The sequence below is a fragment of the Megalobrama amblycephala genome, linkage group LG3 (assembly GCF_018812025.1).
Source record: "Megalobrama amblycephala isolate DHTTF-2021 linkage group LG3, ASM1881202v1, whole genome shotgun sequence".
In the NCBI taxonomy this organism is placed as follows: Eukaryota; Metazoa; Chordata; class Actinopteri; order Cypriniformes; family Xenocyprididae; genus Megalobrama; species Megalobrama amblycephala.
In genome coordinates, this window is record NC_063046.1 from 48,474,149 (window position 1) to 48,495,574 (window position 21,426).

General features: G+C 37.7%; 1 protein-coding gene across 1 annotated transcript in view; it reads left to right on the plus strand.

The window, feature by feature from the left end:
* Positions 1 to 21,426, plus strand: part of dnah2 (dynein, axonemal, heavy chain 2) — a 191,622-nt gene that overhangs the window by 9,932 nt on the left and 160,264 nt on the right. Inside the window, exons 6-9 of the mRNA XM_048185863.1 lie at positions 2,802 to 2,912; positions 6,316 to 6,554; positions 9,341 to 9,532; positions 14,617 to 14,774. Coding sequence (XP_048041820.1) covers positions 2,802 to 2,912; positions 6,316 to 6,554; positions 9,341 to 9,532; positions 14,617 to 14,774 — 700 coding nt within the window. The remainder of the gene's footprint in view (positions 1 to 2,801; positions 2,913 to 6,315; positions 6,555 to 9,340; positions 9,533 to 14,616; positions 14,775 to 21,426) is intronic.

The following is a 21,426-nucleotide window of genomic DNA, read 5'->3' on the forward strand; positions in this document are numbered from 1 at the left end:
GGCTTATTGTCTAATGTAACCTAACGCTGGGCTAACTATGATTATGGCTAGCAATGTGGATTATTTTAAGAGACCATTCAAAGGATAGCACACACATCTATCGCTGTATGTTTGTTTAACATTTAAGCTAGCTAGTGCGCTGAAAGTTGGCGACTTTTCACCTATAAAACAGAAACTTGCTGATTTGTATTAATTAAAACCAACACACCAGTTCATATGCATCGATTATTTTACCTGATATGAAGTGTGCACTGCAAACACGAGTATTATTTATGATCGTCTCCATCCAGTCTGTACGCCGTATTGCATTAAACCACAATTGTCTCCTTGATTTCTGTGAAGGAATGTCTGCCGGGATCTGGTAAAACTTTAGTTTTGATCCAAAAGTGCTGTTCCTTGTATTATGGCTGTCAAAAACACAGCAAGACGACATTTTAAAGTCAAAACCTCAAACTTTTAGCGCGCCCACTATTAGTTCTTCCTTATGTTTTGCCTCCAGCTAGAGCGGTGACGTCACAGTGACGTAGGCGATTAAGGGGTCTATAGAAAGCAATGAAATTACCACATTCAAGTTCCAGAAAAGTAGTAAAGACATCGTTAAAATAGTCAACGTAACTACAGTGCTTTAACCTTAATGTTATGAAGCAAAACAAAAATAACGACTTTATTCAACAATTTCATCTGCACCGTGTCATTTTCCTACGCAGTTTATGTTGAAGACACATTGCAGACCTTCCAGGTTCTACGTCAGAATTCCATGTGCATTGTGTCTTCAACGTAAACTGCGTAGGAGAATGACAGAGTAATGCATAAATAACACTTGAAAAAGGGGGCCATGAAGGATGTCATTGCTGTTTTTTAAAAATTGTGTACACACTCTGAACAATTTTCATTCAGAAATTGCTTGTCAGGTTCACAAATGCTTTGAACACATTGAATTAAATGTGAAATTTTTAAGTAGAAAGACTAAAATAGTATTTTCTTATTAAACCTACACCAATAAGCTTTATTAACAAATTTACAGAAAGGAGCTTGATTAATTGATCGTTTTAAAACACATTTTGCGCAGAACTTTTCTTTTTCATTGAAAACCGTTTGCAGAGGGCAGCCCGGGTGCTTTATTATTTTCATACATGCTCACTGAAGTTCATTGACTCATCTTTTGCTACCATTTTCTGTTCACATTTAGATTATTGATCCTTCCTCTCATCCATATTGCAGACAGTGGCTTGCTTCAAATATGTTTCTTTCACATTAGCTTGAGCTTAAGCACTACTGACCTGAGATCAGATTCCTGTTTTGTATTTTGATGTGATCTCCATCAGCTTAACAGGCATAGCTGATTTAGAATCAATGCTTTTGTGGGGTTTTTTGCACTATGACTGAGCTCCTTCCACCGTCAGCCATTCAGAGGTAATCACCTGGCACAGTGGAGCACCGTGATGGTTCAATTATTATGCTCATCAGTCCAATCAGCACACCCACATCACCCAGAGCAGCACGACTCTGACTAAACAGAAATAACACAGCGACCAATCACAGGCTCTTCTTATATGGGGAAAGGCACTGCCACAGCGCTCCCGGGTAATCAGAAAGACGTTCAGCACTTCTGAAAATTCGGCTTTTGGTTCTCTTCTTTTAGCACTTTATTCAGTAGATCTTTTTCAAGGCGATAGGCCTGGAGGCCAAGAAATACATTTCAAAGCCAATGGAGATGTATGTACAGATGATTCAAATACCATACCGCAAAGTTGCCTTGGATCCATTTTAACTAAGCTAACATAACAGTGAGGTCACAAAGAGATACTTTATACTTCAGTCATGTATTCAGCTGGTTAAGTAGTATATTCAGAGAATTGAGATTCAAGATGAAAGGAGTGAGTAAAAGCCACAGGTATATTGATGTTAGCCATGCCTTTTCCAAAAATAATGGCACAAGCATTCATTCTTACTCTGTGAGGTAAAGCTTTGCCAATTCATCTTTGTCATTTACCAAAGCTGAAGAATTTGGGCTGAAATTTGTACTGAATAAATATAGACACTCTACACCCACTCTTACACTAACAAAACAACACCATACACTCTGTAGGATTAGACACATAAACACACACACACACACACAGTTTTAACTTCTCAGCCAGCTGACTCATTCACTTGCTGCCTTTTTTTATTTATTTTTTTTTATGTCTCATTATTTTCCCTGTGGTGTATCCCGTTTGCTTGTCTTTGTTCTCCTTGTTAAGGCCAATCGAATACTGTCATTGTGTTCCTACACTCTCTTTATTTCTCTGTCTCATTTCTGCCATCACAGAATGAAGCAGCTAGTCTAACTTATACACACTGGCCTTGTTCCTTTTATTCTTTTCATCTCTCAATATGCTTTGCACTTTTTGTATCTCACTCTCTTTCTTCTGTCTTCCTCCATCAGACTTTTGCTTTTTCCAACAATTTCATGTGACAGACCTCTATTATCTTTTTATCTGCCGTTTAAAGTAGTTGCAGCAAGCATCGTTTTGATGTCCGGCTTGGAAGGAGCAGCAGATACTGCAGAAAGCCACAAAGAAAATGAACAGCATTTGTAAAAACCGTTTGTGACTGCTGACATGTGCCACACAGGCATAAAAGCTTAGCAGTAAACTTTTATTGTGTTTCCATTTTATGCTTTTGTGTTGATTCATTTCACCAGCATGCAAAGCACCGTAATGTGGGCCGGATTTGCTGTATACATGTATGTGGTGTTGCTAGTATGGGTGACTTTTACGGCTCAGATTACTGATGTCCAACTTTGTTCTTCTCCACAGACAGCAGATTTAAACAGTTAGGCAGCACAGTGCTCTACGTCCCTCTGGAGGCTCTGCAGCACCGCCCAGAGGAGGCCGTCACGAACAAGAGTCTGGTGGGAAGGCTGGAGAGTAAGACTGTGGCCCTGTGTGTATGCATGGGTGCTTGTGTGTGTAAATGGGGGTGTGAGAGCTTGAATAATTTCTGATGGAGTGGACTGAGGAACGAACAGTGTGAATAGTACATAAGATGCCGTATGCAGGAAATTACATCTACCGTGACAGTCCGTGGCTAGAGCCTGTGAGTGTGATTTACACAGTAACCACAGCTGAAGGGCAAAAATAAAGGGCTAATTCAATTCAGCATTGCCATGCTGCTCTAAGAGAGTTAAAGGAGTCTTTATTAAATTTGGCGGCCCTGAAGGGGTCCAGGGTTAAAAGGACATTCTGGGGGCACTTGAAGGTGTTGGAGAAAAAGGTATTTTAGAAGCTAACTTTGAAAAAAAATTGCAGGACACAGTATGACGGATACCCCACTCATGGTCTTTTACAGCAGGCAGCAGAGCAGAGACTGTTTGTCCTCTAAGCACTTTTATTTTAAATTTCTCCACTATGTTAAAGTCAACATGAAGTCAGATGCGACCCTTTCTTAAAGTCCCCTATAGTCAATCATTTTAACCCTTAAACTCATCTTTGATCACCAAAATGACATATTAAATGTTTTTTTTTTCCTGTGGAAAGAAAAGTTCATGCCATAAAATAGCTTGAATGCTAACCCTTGCTTCATTTAGTATACACAGATCTATGAATATGCTAATAAGCCCCACCTACACTCACTCGCATCAGCTCAGAGATCCACTCGGTCAACTTTACTGAGGTAAACACTGCACAATGGTATCGCTCTTTACAACGTCTGACACATAACGGTAATTAATATGATTGGCCTTTTGCTTGAACACGTTAACAGCTAATAATGTGTTGCTAATGTTACACAAACCATGTTCCCATTCGCCATCTCAGAGTCAGACTGCTGCTTTCTAAAAATCAGCATCCTTATCAACATTTTGAACAACTTAGAATGTCAGTGGAGAAAAACATATAGTTCATCATAACATCTTAATATACATCATATATCCACCATATTGCTATTTCTACTCGATTTTTCATATCAGCAGAAAAATATACCATGATAACCTGGCTTCTCTTGAGACCCCATGCTTCAGAGTGGTCCGAGTTAATGAAATGCTAAAGCCCACCGGCACGTTGACGTGCTTGGTTACAAGGTATTTTGTGATGTCAGAAACACTAGCGATTTCAAACTGCGTTTTTGAAACTGTCTTTAGATCACTGCAGTTTTATAGAGAAAATACTCAGCAATGGGGTTGACTTGTGAAGTTGCTCATGGTTTGTCTTGAAGCATATTAAAAACATAACATAGACATACAAACAACATCAAAAACTTGATTTTAACCAAAGGGGAACTTTAATACACATTCAGTTTAACACCAGTTCCATTCACACAAACAAACAACATTTTTGCATGATTCATTAGTGCATGTGATTAAAATGTACTGTTCAAAGGTTAGGGGTCAGTAAGATTTTTTTTTTTTTTTTTTGAAAGTCTATTATATTCACTAAGGCTGCATTTATTTGATTAAAAATACAGTAAAACAGTGATATTATGAAATAATGAAATATTATTACAATTTACAGTGGGCTGCACAGATATTGGCACCCCGGTAAATATAAATAAAATGAACTGTCATTTCTCCTCTTAGACTTTCATTCAAAAGAAAAAAGATTCACAAATCTAACCTTTAATTGAAGTCAATTAACACAAAATATAAATGTGAAATAAATAAAATAAATATGGTTTTCTCCAAATATGTGTGCCAAATCATTGGCATCCCTACACATTCTAATGATTAAAAATCTAACTGAAGTATATTCTCATTCATATGGTGTTTTTAAGTTCACCTTAGTGATCAGGAACACTTAAATGATAAGTCATGACATCCTGTTTTACTCGGACGCCAAAATATGAAATGGCACACAGGCCAAATTCCTATAGTCATCCATCACTATGGGAAAGACCTGAGAATACAGTCATGATGTGTGACAAAAGGTTGTTGAGCTGCACAAATCATGGAATGGCTATAAGATAATAGTTGAATTTTTGGAATACTCATTTGTACCACTATGTGATGGTAATAATCTACCTGGAAGAGGGCGTGTGTCTATATTGGCCCCACACGCACTGAGGAGGATGGCTTGAGTTGCCAAACAAATTGTAAGGATCAAAGTTGCAGATGCTAGTTGGGTCTTGTGGTCAGAAAGTCTCCAAAACTATGATCAGACGTATAACCACAACTTGTTTGGGGAGGTTGCAATAAAAAGCCTTTGGTGACATCAAATAACAATCTGATGCACCTACAGTTTGCCAGGTGTTACTGGAACTTAGAGTGGGACTGGGTTTTATGGTCAGATGAGACCAAAATAAAGCTTTTTGGAAAAACACTAGAGGTGGGTTTGGCATGGATGGAAACATAGCCGTGTAGAAAGTACCTCATCCCCACTGTGAAGTATGGTGGTGGATCTTTAATGCTATGGGGCTAATTTTCTTCCAAAGACCCTGGACAACTTAGGATACACGGTATCATGAACTGCATCAAGTACCAGCAGATATTGAATCAATACCTGACTGTCCCTGTCAGAAAGCTTAAACTGGGCCATGGTTGGATCTCTCAGCATGGCAGTGATTTAAAGCACATCTCAATATAAACAACAGAATAGTTCACTGACCACAGAATGAAGTTTTTGCCATGGACATAGCAGTCCCTGGGCCCAAAATCCTATAAAAACCTGTGGGATGAGCTGAAGAAAAGAGTCCATAACCATGGAGCTCTGAATCTGAAAGATCTGGAGAGATTATGTATAGAAGAATGGTCTCAAAACTCTTGCCATTTGTTAATTAACCTAATTATGCATTATAGGAGAAAATCCAGAGCTGTTATCTTGGGAGGTTGAATGAAGGGATGCATTATGTTTTAGAAAAAGTGTTTGTTTTATGATAAGAATTTTTTTCTTTCAGTTATTTGACTTTAATGAAAGGTTACATTTTTGTGGATATTTCAAATGAAAGACTAAGAGGAGAAATTGCAAAAACAAATTTTCAGTCAGTTTTGCTCATATCCATGCTAATATTTGTGGAGCCCACTAAAAATGAACTATTTTCAATTTAATACATTTTAAAATGTAATTTATTCCTGTGATGCAAAGCTGAATTTTCAGAATCATTATTACAGTCTTCAGGCTCACATGATCCTTCAGAAATCATACTAATATGTTGATTTGCTGCATTTTTTTTTATTATTCTCAATGATGAAAACTGTTGTGCTGCTTATTGTTTTTGTGAAACAGAACTTTCTGTGGAATTCTTTGGCCAGAGATTCCATGCAAGCCTAATTGTCCAATTAAATATAATGCAGCCTCTTACATTCTCTCTCTCTCTCTCTCTCTCTCTCTCTATCCCCAGTGGTGATGATCCACTGGACACGTCAGATAAAAGCAGTGCTGAGCTCTCAATCCATGAGCGACATAGGAGACACCTCAGGGCCGCTGGAGGAGATCTCTTTCTGGAAGAGCCGCTGCGCTGATCTGGACAGCATTAGTAAGCAGCTGCAGAAACCGGGAGTCTGTCATATACAGGCAATTCTGCAGCTCTACACATCAACCTACATCCCACCCTTCTGTGAACTAGCCAAGCAGATCCAGGTACAACCGAGTACCTACCTGTGTGTGTGTGTCCATGAGTGTGTGAAAAAGTGTGCAGGGCTACATAGCAGGAATTGAGCTGAGGGGTAATGGGCTGAACAAGAACATTCTCTGGCTGTTGATGATTTATATGCACCTTCTGAACAGCTTCTCCTCACCCCTCGGAAATGAGGCCGTCTCACATTCGGTCTTCGCTGTTAAGAGTTGGCCCGGCTTCTCATTTCAATGAGAGACGGAGCCTGTCTGTCAGCTCTACTTCAGCGCTTAGTGTCGCACCGTCATTGCCCTTTAACACTGATTTTAGACCAGTTAATGGTTGTTCTTATAATAACTCAGGATTGGGGTTTAGGTAAAGGAAGCTGGTCCTGCATCAGTGCAGAGGACACGTGTCCTTTTTTGGTTTGATTGTTATGCCTCCAGCTTCATACTGCGCAAAACTGCAAGGCTGCAGCAACTGCCGTCCTTCATTTCATACAATCTCCAAAGCCTCTGAAAAAAATCAATGTGACCAGAGTGAAATAATTAAACATCAGGTCTATTTGACCTTCAGGGGCACCCATAGATGCTTGTAATAGTGACGTTGTAGAGTCAGCTATGTGCCTGATCACTGTCCCGTAACAGCCACTGTTGTGTATGCTGGCACTCAACAAAAGAATGTTGATCCAAGAACAAGTCCCACTTGGGTAAAACCCTTTAAGCTTATTCAGTTGTCACTGAAGTTGACCTTAACTGTCCAAATTGACTTCAGGGGCCAGTTGCATAAACATAGCATTTTGTCATTCAACATCAGAGTCTGATAGTCCCTCCCCATTAAGTTTCCAACATTCTATGCTTCATTTTATCAGTTAATTAAGTGCATCGTCCGGGTATTTAGAGTGCACTTTTTCTTTTTGGAATTTTCAGTGTGAACACACTACTCACACTAGATTAGGCATGACCTAATGGTTAGAGAGTCAGACTGGTCACCCAAAGGTTGCAGTTTCGATTCTCAGTACCAGCAGGAAATGACTGAGGTACCTGGCACCTAACCCCCAGTCGCTCCCCGGGCACCACAGAAAAAAAAAAAAAAAGGCTGCCCACTGCTCCAGGTGTACGTGTCCACAGTTTGCAGGTTGTGTGTTCTGTCATTAATTACTCACCCTCATGTCATTCCAAACCCGTAAAGGTGCGTTCACACCGGACGCGAATGAAGCGGTAAGCGCGAGTGATTTACATGTTAAGTCAATGCAAAGACGCGAATTGACATCCTGCGGCGCGATTCGCGCGAAAGACGCGGCGCGAATTGAGCGAATCGCGCAAGTTGAAAAATCTGAACTTTGGCGAATTTCCGCGCCGCATTAACCAATTAGGAATTGCTCTAGTAGTGACGTGACGTAGCGAGCTGAGGCAGAAATTCGAAACAACAATGGAGGACAAAATCATCGTCGCTATACATCTTCATACATTTATAGAAACAGAAACAGAAATAAAAAGGATCGTGTTTGAAAAAAAAATTAGTGAGGAGGTCGGACAATCTGATAAGTTGTAAAAAACGGTCTTTACTCAATTTGAGCTATATATATATATATATATATATATATATATATATATATATATATATATATATATATATACATATTAAGACTACAAGCCAACTAAAGATGACCAATTGAGCTTATTCGCTGTAATTTACAATTATTTCCCCACTGACAAGTTGTGTTTATTCAGAGGAAGTGTGCAGAAAGCAGTGGGAGAGTCTGGGATACATAAAGGAGCGGGAGAGCCCCTCTCATGATGCGAATTCGCGTCTGTGAAGGGATTTTCACGCGCGAATGAAGCGAGTAAACTCAAAATGTTCAAGCGTCCAACTACGCGCGAATAGCGCGATTTATTCGCGCAAGTCGCGTCTGGTGTGAACGCAGCATAAGACTTTCGTTCATCTTCAGAACACAAATGAAGATATTTTTCGAGCTTTCTGTTCCTCCATAGACAGCCTATGCAACTGAAACTTTGACGCTCCAAAAAGTTCATAAAGAGATCGTAAACCTAATCCATATGAATTGAGTGGTTTAGTCCAAATTTTCTGAAGAGACTCAATCATTTTATATGATGAAAATATTTAATTTATGCTTTTATTCACATATAAACATTGATCAGCGAACATAAACAAAAGCTCAACCGAACAAACCTCTTCCGGAAGCTCAAACTTGCTGTGGTTCTTGCATGCGTCAAGCAAACATGCTTGAACTTCCTTTTACTACAACTGATGTGTGAGTTGATGAATGTTTATGAGTGAATAAGAGCCTAAATTCAAACTGTTCATCATATAAAGCAATCGTGTCTCTTCAAAAAATCTGGACTAAACCACTCAATTCATATGGATTCGTTTTACAGTCTCTTTATGGACTTTTTGAAGCATCAAAGTGGTAGTCGCGTAGCTGTCTATGGAGGGACAGAAAGCTCTAAGATTTCATCAAATCAATTTTCAGTTGTGTTTCGAAAAAGAACAAAATTCTCATTTTTGGGTGATCTAACCCTTTAAATGCAGAAGACAAATTATGGGTTATTATCATACTTGGCCTTTACTTTCAAAGACAAGTTTAAGCAGTTTATGCAACTGGTGAGTAAAATCGGGGCAATTTAACACTCTTGTTCTCAATTATTTGATCTGGTTTAGGTGATGTTAAGTGGTGTCTGTCAGTTTATCTATTGTCTGTCTGTCTTTCTGTTTTCTATCTCTCTCTCTGTCGTCTGTCTGTCTGTCTGTATGTGTTGAAGTAACATTGGTATTTTGTTTTGATCCCCAGGATAGCACTTTGCAGGCTCAGTCAAATATCTCCTTTCTGTCCCTACTGAAAGAGCCTTGTGAGGAGCTTGCTCAGCTTAAACCTCATGAGATCGTACCCAAACTCGCTCACATCCTCAACCTCATCCGTGTGATATGGCTCAACTCCAGCTACTACAACACTCGTGACAGGATCACAGCTCTATTATCCAAGGTACATGATTTTACCAATAAACTGATTCAATCAGGAACACTAATATTGTTTATTTGCTCAGAGACACACAATGGTTAAATCTGCCGTGGCTTCATTTGGAATAATTTTCAAATTGGAGTTATTTTCAAAAATGTACGTTATTTTAATATTAACTTGTTTATTGAACTGTTGTATAAAAGCTCACAATTGCTCACAAAATATTCCATTATATATAATATGTAATCCTTTTATTTAGTATCATAACATCATGTGCAACATTCTACAAATGCAAGCTGCCTGTGCGGAATGATTGAGTAAAGCAATATATGATAGGTTATCTCTTTATAATATCACATGAGTGAATTGATTTTCAATGCTCAGACAATGAAGATCCACTACACCTTTTTATTGTTATGCACAACCCTTTGCTTAGGCAATCAATCACTTCATGCATAATTTTGTATGAATCAGCTAAGCTCTCATGCTCAGATGTTTTCCCTCAATCTACTCACACAGACCTATACAGTCATACTAGTACCTGCTGCCTGGATCCCACACCCCCCTCCTCTGCTTCCTGCACATCAAAGTTCGGATTGCTTTGGGCTCCGCCACATAGATAAGCCATCAGCCGCAGTAGCGTAGCACATGTAACACGTGTTCTTCAGATCAGAGGAGCGGGGCCTTGCGTCTCTACGCCACCCGCTCGCATCGGTTCACTTGCTTTTCATTTCCATCCCTGGCTCCTTGAGAGCATCAGGGAAACCGTTTAACCTTCTGTAATTACGCTCTGACCCTTCCTCTGCAGGAATCGCATGGTACTACTGCCACTTTGTTTCTCTCTCTTTTTTTGTCTGTTTCATTTTTCTTTTTCCTCTTTTTCATTCTCTTCTTTGAAAACACATCAAGGCAAATCGGACTGCTATAAAAACATTTGGTCTAATTGTTTCCTGAGGGGTGAGACTATACGCACATGCTGAAATGCCCACATTAAATCAGCAATTGTTTTCCAAAGGGCCATTTTTATTCTCTGAGGTCATATTTGCACCTTTGACCTGCATGTTTAATGAGTTCAAGTCTGAACAATCTTTTTTCCCCCTTTTGTTTCCCTTATGTTCCAACTTAAAGGGACAGTTCACCCAAAAGTGAAACTTATTCACCCTTATGTCATTCCAAACCTCTATGACTTTCTTTCTTCCATGGAACACAATAAAGATACACCCTCACACAAAGACAAAACATCATCATGGTGACACACACTAAAATAATGCAATAAACTTAAACTAAATAATAATAAAATAAACAACATTCCAATGTACATTACTGATAGCAAAAAAAAAAAAATATATATATATGTGATGTGTCAATATGGTATTTTATAGTTTTTTACTTACAAAAAAACGTGAATTTGACAGTATTTTACAGTATAATTGTAATGCAATGTTAAACCATTTAACTTTTTTTTTGTACTGTAGGCTACCTGAAAATGTAACTAATATATTTATAATAAGGTAACCAATTACAGGTTTTTACTGTTGCATTTTTCTGTAAAAATTACATTTTACAGATTATTTTTTAAAGGTACACTGTAACTTTTTAGTTTTTTCATATAATTAACAATATTTAAATAATACATCACATAATACATTGTCAATCCTACTTCCAAAATATGTTTTTGTCTTACCCTGATTCAATATGGCAAGCCTATTATACAGTCAAACCAAAATTTATTCAGACACCTTGAACATTTCATTCATTAATGCAGTCTATATTTTAAAAAAATGGTAATAAAATATGACAAGATCTCAGAGTTAAACTGTGTCAGAAAAAAATAATCTTAATTATATCAGATAACACTTAAGCAAAACATGGTCAGGTCAAAGTGTCTGAATAATTTTTGGTTCCAAATTTTTATCAATTTTACGGGTAGTCAACTGTATGAAGAATTATTGGGTATAATATGTCACAGTTTACTTTATTTTGCTATCCTCACTTACATAAATGAACTATAGTGTCCTGTACCCACTAATAAAAATAATTTTTGGTTTGACTGTAAGTGTTTATATGTTAGACCTGATGGGATGGTTTTCACTGGAAATTGCGTACATACGTCACTCACCTCTGTGTGTGACTTGTCATATCCATAAATAGGTTAAATAAGCTGGTTATATCTCTTAAGCCTAGTAATGAATGTTTTATGAGCATAGGATAATCATATTCATCTGCACAGTCACGCAGAGCCAAAGCACAACTAAAAACAATGTTCTTCTGCAAAATGCATGCAGGTTTTTTTTTCAAAAGTTACTTGATATACATTTAATTTTTTGTTTGTTTGTTTATGCAGTACAAGACAGTGTGGTTTATAGACAAAAACAGTTAAAAAAAAAATTGTAGAAGTAAGTTACAGATACGGGGTTGGAATGACACGAGGGCAAGTAAAAAAATGACAGAATTTTAATTTTTGGGTGAACTACCTCTTTAACGCAAGCTCTGCTGGTCATTGCAATGCCACCCTCTAACCAAAAAGACAGGCATATCCAGAGCCTTTCTTTAAATCTGTCAGAAATGTACTTCAGTTCAGCCACAACTCTGTAAATCTTTATGCATTCTTACCCAGGCCAAATGCCTGTGGTTCAGTCAAGTGAGCTCTCTGCACTTTGTTCTTACCTTGTGAAATACACAGACTATCTGATGTGAAAAGTTCTATTGTGTTAGGTCAGTGCTTGTGCTTATAAAACGGCTCAGGTTATACTATAATGATTTTTGAAGTGAAAGAAAGTTCTCTTCTCCTGCAATGAAAACAGCTTTCATCAGTTTACATGCATTTTTTTTTTTTTTTTCTGCTGGAAAATTGAATTTCTATTTGCCTGAGTGAAAGATTCCAGTGACTGATATAGGCCCTCTCTGTGGAGATCTTTATGTTTTTATTGTTATTTTATAAAGTAATGTTGCCATTTTTCTCATGGCTGTTCCACTGTGCTATGAATGTACTGTGAGTTTAAATCACCCGCTAAGCTCCATTAATACTCAGTGACTTGGATCATGTTCCTGGTCCACAGATTTGGCCCACGGTCCTATAGGACTGATGGGGGATCAACATCCCCTGACCAAATTCGAAATGAAACATTTCAGAAGAAATTGAGGAAACTGTTCTAAAATCAGAGTGTAACGGTGATTTCTGTCAACGCCCATATACAAATACATCTAAATGGACTGTAAAGTCCACCCAGTGCTCTGTTGTTATTGGCTGTGTGCAATAGCGTGTTAGCAGTGCTGTATTTAATGAAGGTGAAATGGGCCCTGGTATTTGCACTCTTTTTCAGACTTTACAGGGTTTCTCCCCCTCCAAGATGTAAAATAACATGAGAAACCTGATTATTTCAGCAGGGAAGCATTTTATTGTGCTTGCAGTGAGGAAGGAAAGAAAGTGAGGTGGTAGAGAAAAAAAAAAAGACGTGGAGCAGAACTTGCTTTCTTGATTCAGTTTCCAGTCAAGAGCTTTCCAGCCAATAATTTCCAATCAGAGGGCATTTGAGTCAGGATGTGTGTGTTTGTGCGTGTTTTTGTATGTGTGCGTCACGACCACCTTCCTTTGTCTCTCCCTCAGGGCTTCAGCATTTCTTTTATTTGTTTTTGGTTTGTTTTTCCCCCCGTCCTATTTCTATTTCTCTGTAGGCTGGTAGAGCCTACATTGGATTTAATATCATTTTCCAATCAGCCAGCGCTAGGGGCCATGGACTCTGGACTCCCGTGTGCTTTTTTTCCGTTTAATACTAAGAGAATTATACAGAGGTACAGAAAGAGTTCAAATACATAAGGCCTTCAAAAGAATAATTTGTATTAATTGTGCTGGAATTCTGAGACTGATGTGCCCATTGTTATATCGTGCATGAGACTCACAGCTCTATATGCCGTCTGCTTTCCACCGTCTATTTCCTGATATGAAACACCATCTGCCAGGGTTTCTTAAAGCTCAGCGCCTGTCATCTATTCTTACCTCCTACATCCACCTAACCTTACTTTCAGCTCCATCTAGTTTTTTTTTTTTCCTGCGCCAAAGTTAAGACGCGCTTCTCTGCTGATTTTCAAGAGCTGCTGGGACAAAAATGGAAGAAACGTCTCTGATTGAACAAGGCCTTAGAAATCTCTTGAGACGAAGCATTGGGACATGTGTTGTCTTCATTCACAGAAGCTCCTTTTTCTTTCTGTAAAGAGAGGAATGAAAAAAATCTATATTATGAACTCAAAAGCTGTTTAATTCTGTGGCTCTCTTAACCTTTTGCTTAAATGAGAATTTTGAGTCATTTACATATCAATTTAATTTCCTCTTGTTTTGTGCCTCCTTCATTAAAACAGGAATTTGCCTGGCACTGTAATCAGGCTGTTGTACACATTACTGCAGCATGGTGCGCACGCACACACACGCGCACGCACACACACACACACACACACACACACACACTGTTTTTCCACATTTACATTTCCACATTCTTTTTCCCTTTTCCCACAGATGTACACATATACAGCTACTTTCTCTCTCTCTCTCTCTCTCTCTCTCTCTCTCTCTCTCTCTCACACATATTCATTTCAGTGCTGCATGGGGTTCTTCTGTCAAAAGAAACTAAACATGAATGGAAATCCGTCGTTTCACATCCTCCATTATATACATCATCAGACATAATTACACTTTCTTCTCCTCTCTTCCTCTCCCCTCTTTGTTGCCTTCTCTTCATTTTATTCTTTGCTCGTTTCTATACAATGATCTCTGTTTTTGTAAGGCGCATAGGTCTTAGTGACACCAGCCACAAAAGCCAGGATTTTAACAGGAGCAAATCCTGTCTCATTCATAGAAAAGTCTGTACTCAAGGTTAATCTACACGTGAATGCAGAGCACATTAAACCACACACCTGTCTGTGCTTGCTTTAGTACAGTCAATGTGGTTCTCTCATCAAAACATTCATGTGCAAATCCTCAGTTATAAGGCTGAACATCCTGACATGCAGTAGATACAGACACAAAGACAGATTCATACTCGGATCACTGCGTGTTTAACTTACATAAAGGATCTATACAATGTTGTGTTTTTGTTTTTTTGTTTTTTTTGCAGATGAGTAATGAGATCATCCGCCTGTGCTGTCGGGAGATCTCTCTGGACAGGATCTTTTCGGGTTATGTGATCTCCAGCAAGCAGATTCTGAATGACTGTATCCAGTGCTGCCTGGCCTGGAAAGAGATCTACCTGCACACCTCCCAGCTCCACCACAAGTACTGTAGCCCTTAATCATCGTTTCTCTCTGTCTCTCTCTCTCTTTCTGAGTTCTGCTCTGTTCCTTACAGCACAGGAACATGCCACTTAGAGCTGCACTGTGATTGCAGTGTATTACAGCAGCACCCATCCACTTTACACACCATAACTCTGAGAATTTATACGGTCAGCAGTGACATATGGAGTGCCGTATCTTTTCAAATATAATTAAGCTTCTTCAGTGATTTATCTCTGCTTACACTCTGTTGGGTGCCGCACTGTTCGTATCAGTATCGCCACTGCTACCAGCACCACTGTTAGTAATAGTATTACTGCTACTACTAAACCTGGTATTATCACTGCAGCTGCCATTTTTGCTACTACCACTGCTATTACAACGAGTAGCATGATCCTGCAATACCGGTGACTGCAGTTTAAGGACTGTAATCCTATAGGACCCTAGTTTTTTTTTTTTTTTGTATGTGCTAGCAGTTTATACTATTTTGTTGCACTTACTATTCAATTCTATATTTGTATTATTCATTTTCAGAAGCGATTTACTTTTTAATTATTAGTTTTATTTTAGTTATTGAAATGTTATTTATATATTTTCATAACCAACCCCTAAACATATCCGTTGGTAACTCTCTTGAAATATTTAAAGGTGCCATCGAACATTTTTTTACAAGATGTAATATAAGTCTAAGGTGTCCCCTGAATGTGTCTGTGAAGTTTCAGCTCAAAATACCCCATAGATTTTTTTTAATTAATTTTTTTAACTGCCTATTTTGGGGCATCATTAACTATGCACCGATTCATGCTGCGGCCCCTTTAAATCGCACGCACGAACTTTGCGTTTACAAAGTTCACACAGCTAATATAACCCTCAAATGGATCTTTACAAGATGTTCGTCATGCATGCTGTATGCATACATCGATTCCTGTGAGTATAGTATTTATTTGGATGTTTACATTTGATTCTGAATGAGTTTGATAGTAGCTAGGCTGCAGCTAATGGTCTAAAGCTAACATTACACACTATTGGAGAGATTTATAAAGAATGAAGATGTGTTTATGAATTATACAGACTGCAAGTGTTTAAAAAATGAAAATAACGACGGCTCTCGTCTCCGTGAATACAGTAATAAATGATGGTAACTTTAACCACATTTAACAGTACATTAGCAACATGCTAATGAAACATTTAGAAAGACAATTTACAAATATCACTAAAAATATCATGTAATCATGGATCATGTCAATTATTGCTCCATCTGCCATTTTTCACTGTTGTTCTTGCTTGCTTACATAGTCTGATGATTCAGCTGTGCACATCCAGACATCCTGCCCTTGTCTAATGCTTTGAACATGGGCTGGCATATGCAAATATTGGGGGCGTACATATTAATGATCCCAACTGTTATGTAACAGTCGGTGTTATGTTGAGATTCGCCTGTTCTTCGGAGGTCTTTTAAACAAATGAGATTTATATAAGAAGGAGGAAACAATGGTGTTTGAGACTCACTGTATGTCATTTCCATGTACTGAACTCTTGTTATTTAACTATGCAGAGGAAAATTCAATTTTTAATTCTAGGGCACCTTTAACCTAATTTGTTTAAAAATATGAGTCCATATTCTGGTTTTAAATTAAGTTTTTGTTTGTTTTTTTTTTTTTTTGGAAAGAAAGACCTTATTTTTTTCTGCATATATGAGAGACTCCGTTTCATTATCTGCAGGGTGCTGTGGTGCTTCTCGTCTGGTGTGCGACCAGTAAAGAGTAGTAAACTTGTTTGCCCTAAAAATAGTTTTTATGATTTCGATAAAAAATTAAAATAATATGCTAACAAATTCCAGTTTGCAGCATCAAGCAGGATAATGAACTGTTTTTGCATAGCTAAAATAACTGGAAGCGACACTGAAAATTTTGCACTTTTAAGTTTAAAATGGCCTGCTCTTACTTCTAAAATAAGTTGCAAAATGGGTCTCCTCTGATGGAGTAAAATTGGATGGGTGCCACTGTCACAAAAAACACAAAAAAATCCCCCTAGGGTCCTATAACTGCATTTCTGAAACTTGCAGGAATATACTATTGATGTATACGATTTATTTATTGTTTTACTGCGGTACCACTATTAATCCAAAGAATACTGTTACTGCTAAGATTATTTTTAATTTTATCACTGATACTATGTGTCTCTGCACTACTAGCAATACTAAATATGACCATTACCATTGTTTTTACCTTTATCGTTGTTACTACGGTTATCTGCATTCCACCACTACTAATATGGAGATAAATTAGTCTCAGAATTACTAAGATTCCCAAATTTGTAAGGTAATTCATATTCACAAAAAAAGTTTATATATTTGCAAACACCAATTCACAGACTTATTAGCTGATTAATATTCACAAAATCCAATTTGCAAATACACAACCAAATTTACATTTACAAAATATGAAACCCGTCCTTTATTAGCACTAATTAGGTTTTTAATTTATGAATGGCTGTTTGCTAATATACACTCAGGGACGTAGCCAGAAGGGGTGGATTGGTGAGATCAAGTGATTTCACTGGCAAAAAAATAAATAAATGAATAAAAAATTCCTGCATTAAAATTTAGAGAAAATCACTTAATATGCATCTAACTGTTGCCGTGTATAGTCTGCGTGGAATACCTTCACACATGAAAAGGATTTCATGTAACTCCACCTCAACAAACACTGGTTAAACTGGTCCCACTGTATAACAGTGCTGCGGTTTCACAGAATGTGATGTGGCGAAATACTAGTACAGTGATGACGCGTTCACGAACGCAATTCATGAGACTGCTTTGCTTTAGCACATGGGCTTTCATATGAGAGATCATACATACAGTGGCTGAGAGACATTAGGGGTGCAGCGGTTCAGATTACTTACGGTTCTGTTTTTATTACGGTTTTAGGGTCACGGTTTCTGTAAGGGTCGGTATGTGCTATGTTCAGGGAAAAAAGGGACTACTGCAACAGCACAAATAAATACAGTAGAGCAAATAAAATAATCAGTTCTTTTCAGGTTTTTCAGGTATCTAACTGTAGTTTTCAGGAAATTGAATCAAATGTAAAATAATATTGCGTATAGTCTTCACTGTCTAACTTAAATAAAGATTAATCTTTATAATTTATTAATCAATTTACAAAAGCTATTCAGTCAAGATCAGTGAGTGATTTCCTTGTCTTTTGTTGTTTGATTACCCTTAAAAACATATAGGCAGCAGGAATATTAGGATGCTGTCACTTTAAGACATAATGCATGGATCAGTACATTGATACTGAACACATGCGTTCTTTTTCGAGTGTTTAATTCACTTAAGACATATCCTTCTATGTTTGCTAGGATACTCGCCAAGACGGGCATGTTGACATAATTTTTCTATGAATTTGTCCGTTCAAGCAAGACTTGAAAGAGAACTCAATATTTGCGTGCTTCCACGCTTCGGATGAGTGCACAAATCTTCTCACTTGGTCTTGAATGTTTAAATTGGCAAGGCTTAAATGAGTTTAGTTTAAACACAGATAGCAAAGTGTGCTGTTCAGGTGATGACGGCGTAAGTGACTTGTCATATAGATAGAGCATACGAGAATGCATATCCATTGACAGAAACATACATTAGCCTAACTCTGTCTGTTTTATTTATTTTCAACAAACCATATTATAGATGCGAATGCATCGTCAGATATGAGATGAACCGTGGTGCAAGTGCGTGCCGAACGGTACGGTTTGAATTTTTTTTTTTTTTTTTTTTACCGAGAACCGTTACACCACTCGTTTACATGTGTGTGTAAATGACTGTTGCATGGCTTTCAACACACCTAAGAAGTGGTCACTTTTTGACCATTTTAAGGCATCCTTGCAGAATATAAGTATTAATTTCTTTCTTTAAAAAAAAAAGTTGACCCCAAACTTTTGAACAGTAGTGTAATCTTATTTGTGAATGTTAATTACCTTATGCACATTTTATAAAAATGTGTCTAGGGATTACTACTAGTAATGTATAACAATTACAGTTGCTGCTAATACTGCTGCTACCTTTGCACTCATAATGTGGTTCTCTGTATTAGGCTTCTTATAACTAATTAGGCTAGCACTACTAATACAACCAATATGGTTACTTCTAATACTGCTGCCACTGTTTGCACTGCTACTACAGTTCTCCTGTATTACAAGTGCTTCTAATACTACAAATTCTGTAACTGCTAATGTGTTGCTACATTAGCACCATAAATATAGTTCTCTTTCTTATTTTCCCTGATAATAAATTACTGCCACAGTTACTGCTGCAGAAATAACCACCAATACCACTGCTGTACTCACCAGTGACCACAGCCTCGGTTCTTACAGTACTTTGGTTGGCCACTCCAAATTCTGTTTCATGTTTAGCTAAATGTTTTTTGTCCTCTTCTAATGTACTTCTGTCTGAGTCAGCTGTATACAGATATTGTTTAGTTTTCAGTACCAGGTCTTTCTTTCTATACAACAGCTAATACAGAGCACACTTTCAGCCTATATTATTCACTGCCCGCCCTGCTCTCTGTCTTTCAGCTTTATGGTCCTTCTTCTCCCTATCATTTCCTCCATCAATGACTCTACCTAACCCACCCAGCCATCTCAGCAGCTCCACACAGTACCTGCTCTCTCTCTCTCTCTCTCTCTCTCTCTCTTTTTCTCTCACTTTTGCAATGGAAATGACACCACTGCTAAATGAGAGTGCCAAAGCCATGCAGTGATTGCAGCCCTCCTGCCAAAAAGAACAGCATTTTACGGTGCAATGACAGAGTTTCTTCTTCAAAGTGATGGCAACTTACCGCCAAATGATGGAGACTGAACACGACAGCATCCATTTGAAAGGAGCTCTCTCAGAGTCATCTCCTGGAGTTTTTTTTATTGCACTTAGGTTTAGTCTGGCGTTTCTTCTTTAGGTGTGTTGAAACTTTGCAATACTGTTTCATCATGTCGCAGCAGAATGCGGCGTCTGCTTCGTAGCATTTCACCGTAAACTATGGCATTACTCATAGCGCTGTGATTTTGAAAGATGTTAACTGTGTAGCAAATGCTGTATTGTTGAAGTTGAATGTAACAGATGCAGTGGGAGGGATGCTCTGTTGTGTAGAAGAAACATTTATTTCATAAGCCAGTCTTCTCTACAGGATACAACCATTCAGTTGTGGCTTTTGAAAACAGCAAGGGGCTCCAGAGGTTTTTCGTGGAAAATAATGTGCGGTCAACCAAAGACATCACAATGTTCTTAGTGGGTTACACCCTAGGTCTCTCACTTTTACCCTGCAGTTTTTTAGATTGTGTAAAATTTTTGGTGTTGTGGGCCTGCTGGTTGTTTACGACTGTTGGCTTCATTTGTTGTGTTGGAAGAAAAGAGTTTGCTTTGTAATTTGCCTCCAAATTCCAGCCAGTTAAGTGACACACAGTTCCACCTCTTACCAACACTGTACAATGATTCCTACCATACATGCAGTAAATATTGTTATAAAACAACCAGATTTACTGGATAATTGTAGAATTTTTATTGAATATTTTTTGTTTACTCACTATTTAAGTTTAATCAACTTTAAGGAAGACAAGTAATGCATCTCAGTGCAGTTCTTCTGTTACAATGTACTATTAAAAAATTTAAAATTGGCACTAGTTCAATTCCACTTTTCTTTCTTGGTAATTATGGTTGTTTTGTTTACAATTTTTTTTGTGACAAACTTAGAAACATGTTGTCTTATGAAGTGCTAAATTTTTTCTGGTCATGTGACAGGATAACAAGCAACTCGCTTACTGAGCTGTCATACTGAACAATTTAAAAATCATATTGGACAATTTTAAACCATGTAAATAAAGGAAACAAATTGCGCAGAACTTGATAGAGTTAAGAAATTTAGTCTAAATTTAAATATCTATTCTAATAATAACAATATGGTAAATTAAGTCATGGCAACTTGACATTTTAATTTTAATGAGACATTTACTTAAAATAATTAAGTAGGCTAAAAAGCCATGCAAATTCTTATCTATGTGAAATTAATAGATATAGTGAAAGTCAATGGGATCCAAAACAACACTGATCCCAATTGACTTTCATTGTATGGACAAATTTTTATTTTTGCATAAAATTTTTAATGGAATTGTTTAATTTATCATGCTTTTAACAATTGTTGATGATTTCTGACTGAAAACAATATACACACTCATTTTCATGACAACATTGCAAAGTTTCAAGAGGATATAATCTCGCATTTGATGGAGGGTGTTTGTCAAAATGGAGGTATTTATCAAAATAAGATACTCAGATTTGCGCTTCTGTGCTATATAGAGTCTGTTATTTAGTATATTGATATTTGGAAGAAAGAAAATGACCACTTCAGAGATAACATCTGCAGTTTTTCTCCAGTCAGGGTGCTCTGTTTACTGATTTGACCAGAGCATCAGGAATCCTATACATTTGAGAGCTTATGAATAGAGTCGTTAGAGAAGAGCATGCAAGCATTGTTATTATGAGGCGTTTGTTGTTGCAGTACCATTAATGGCCTGGCAGCTGCAGTAATAATAGCCCAAACTCCTGCGGCCTGAGCCGATGGCAGCACTTGAAGTGTATCGATTGCTGCACTAGTAAATTCAATACAGCGCTGCAA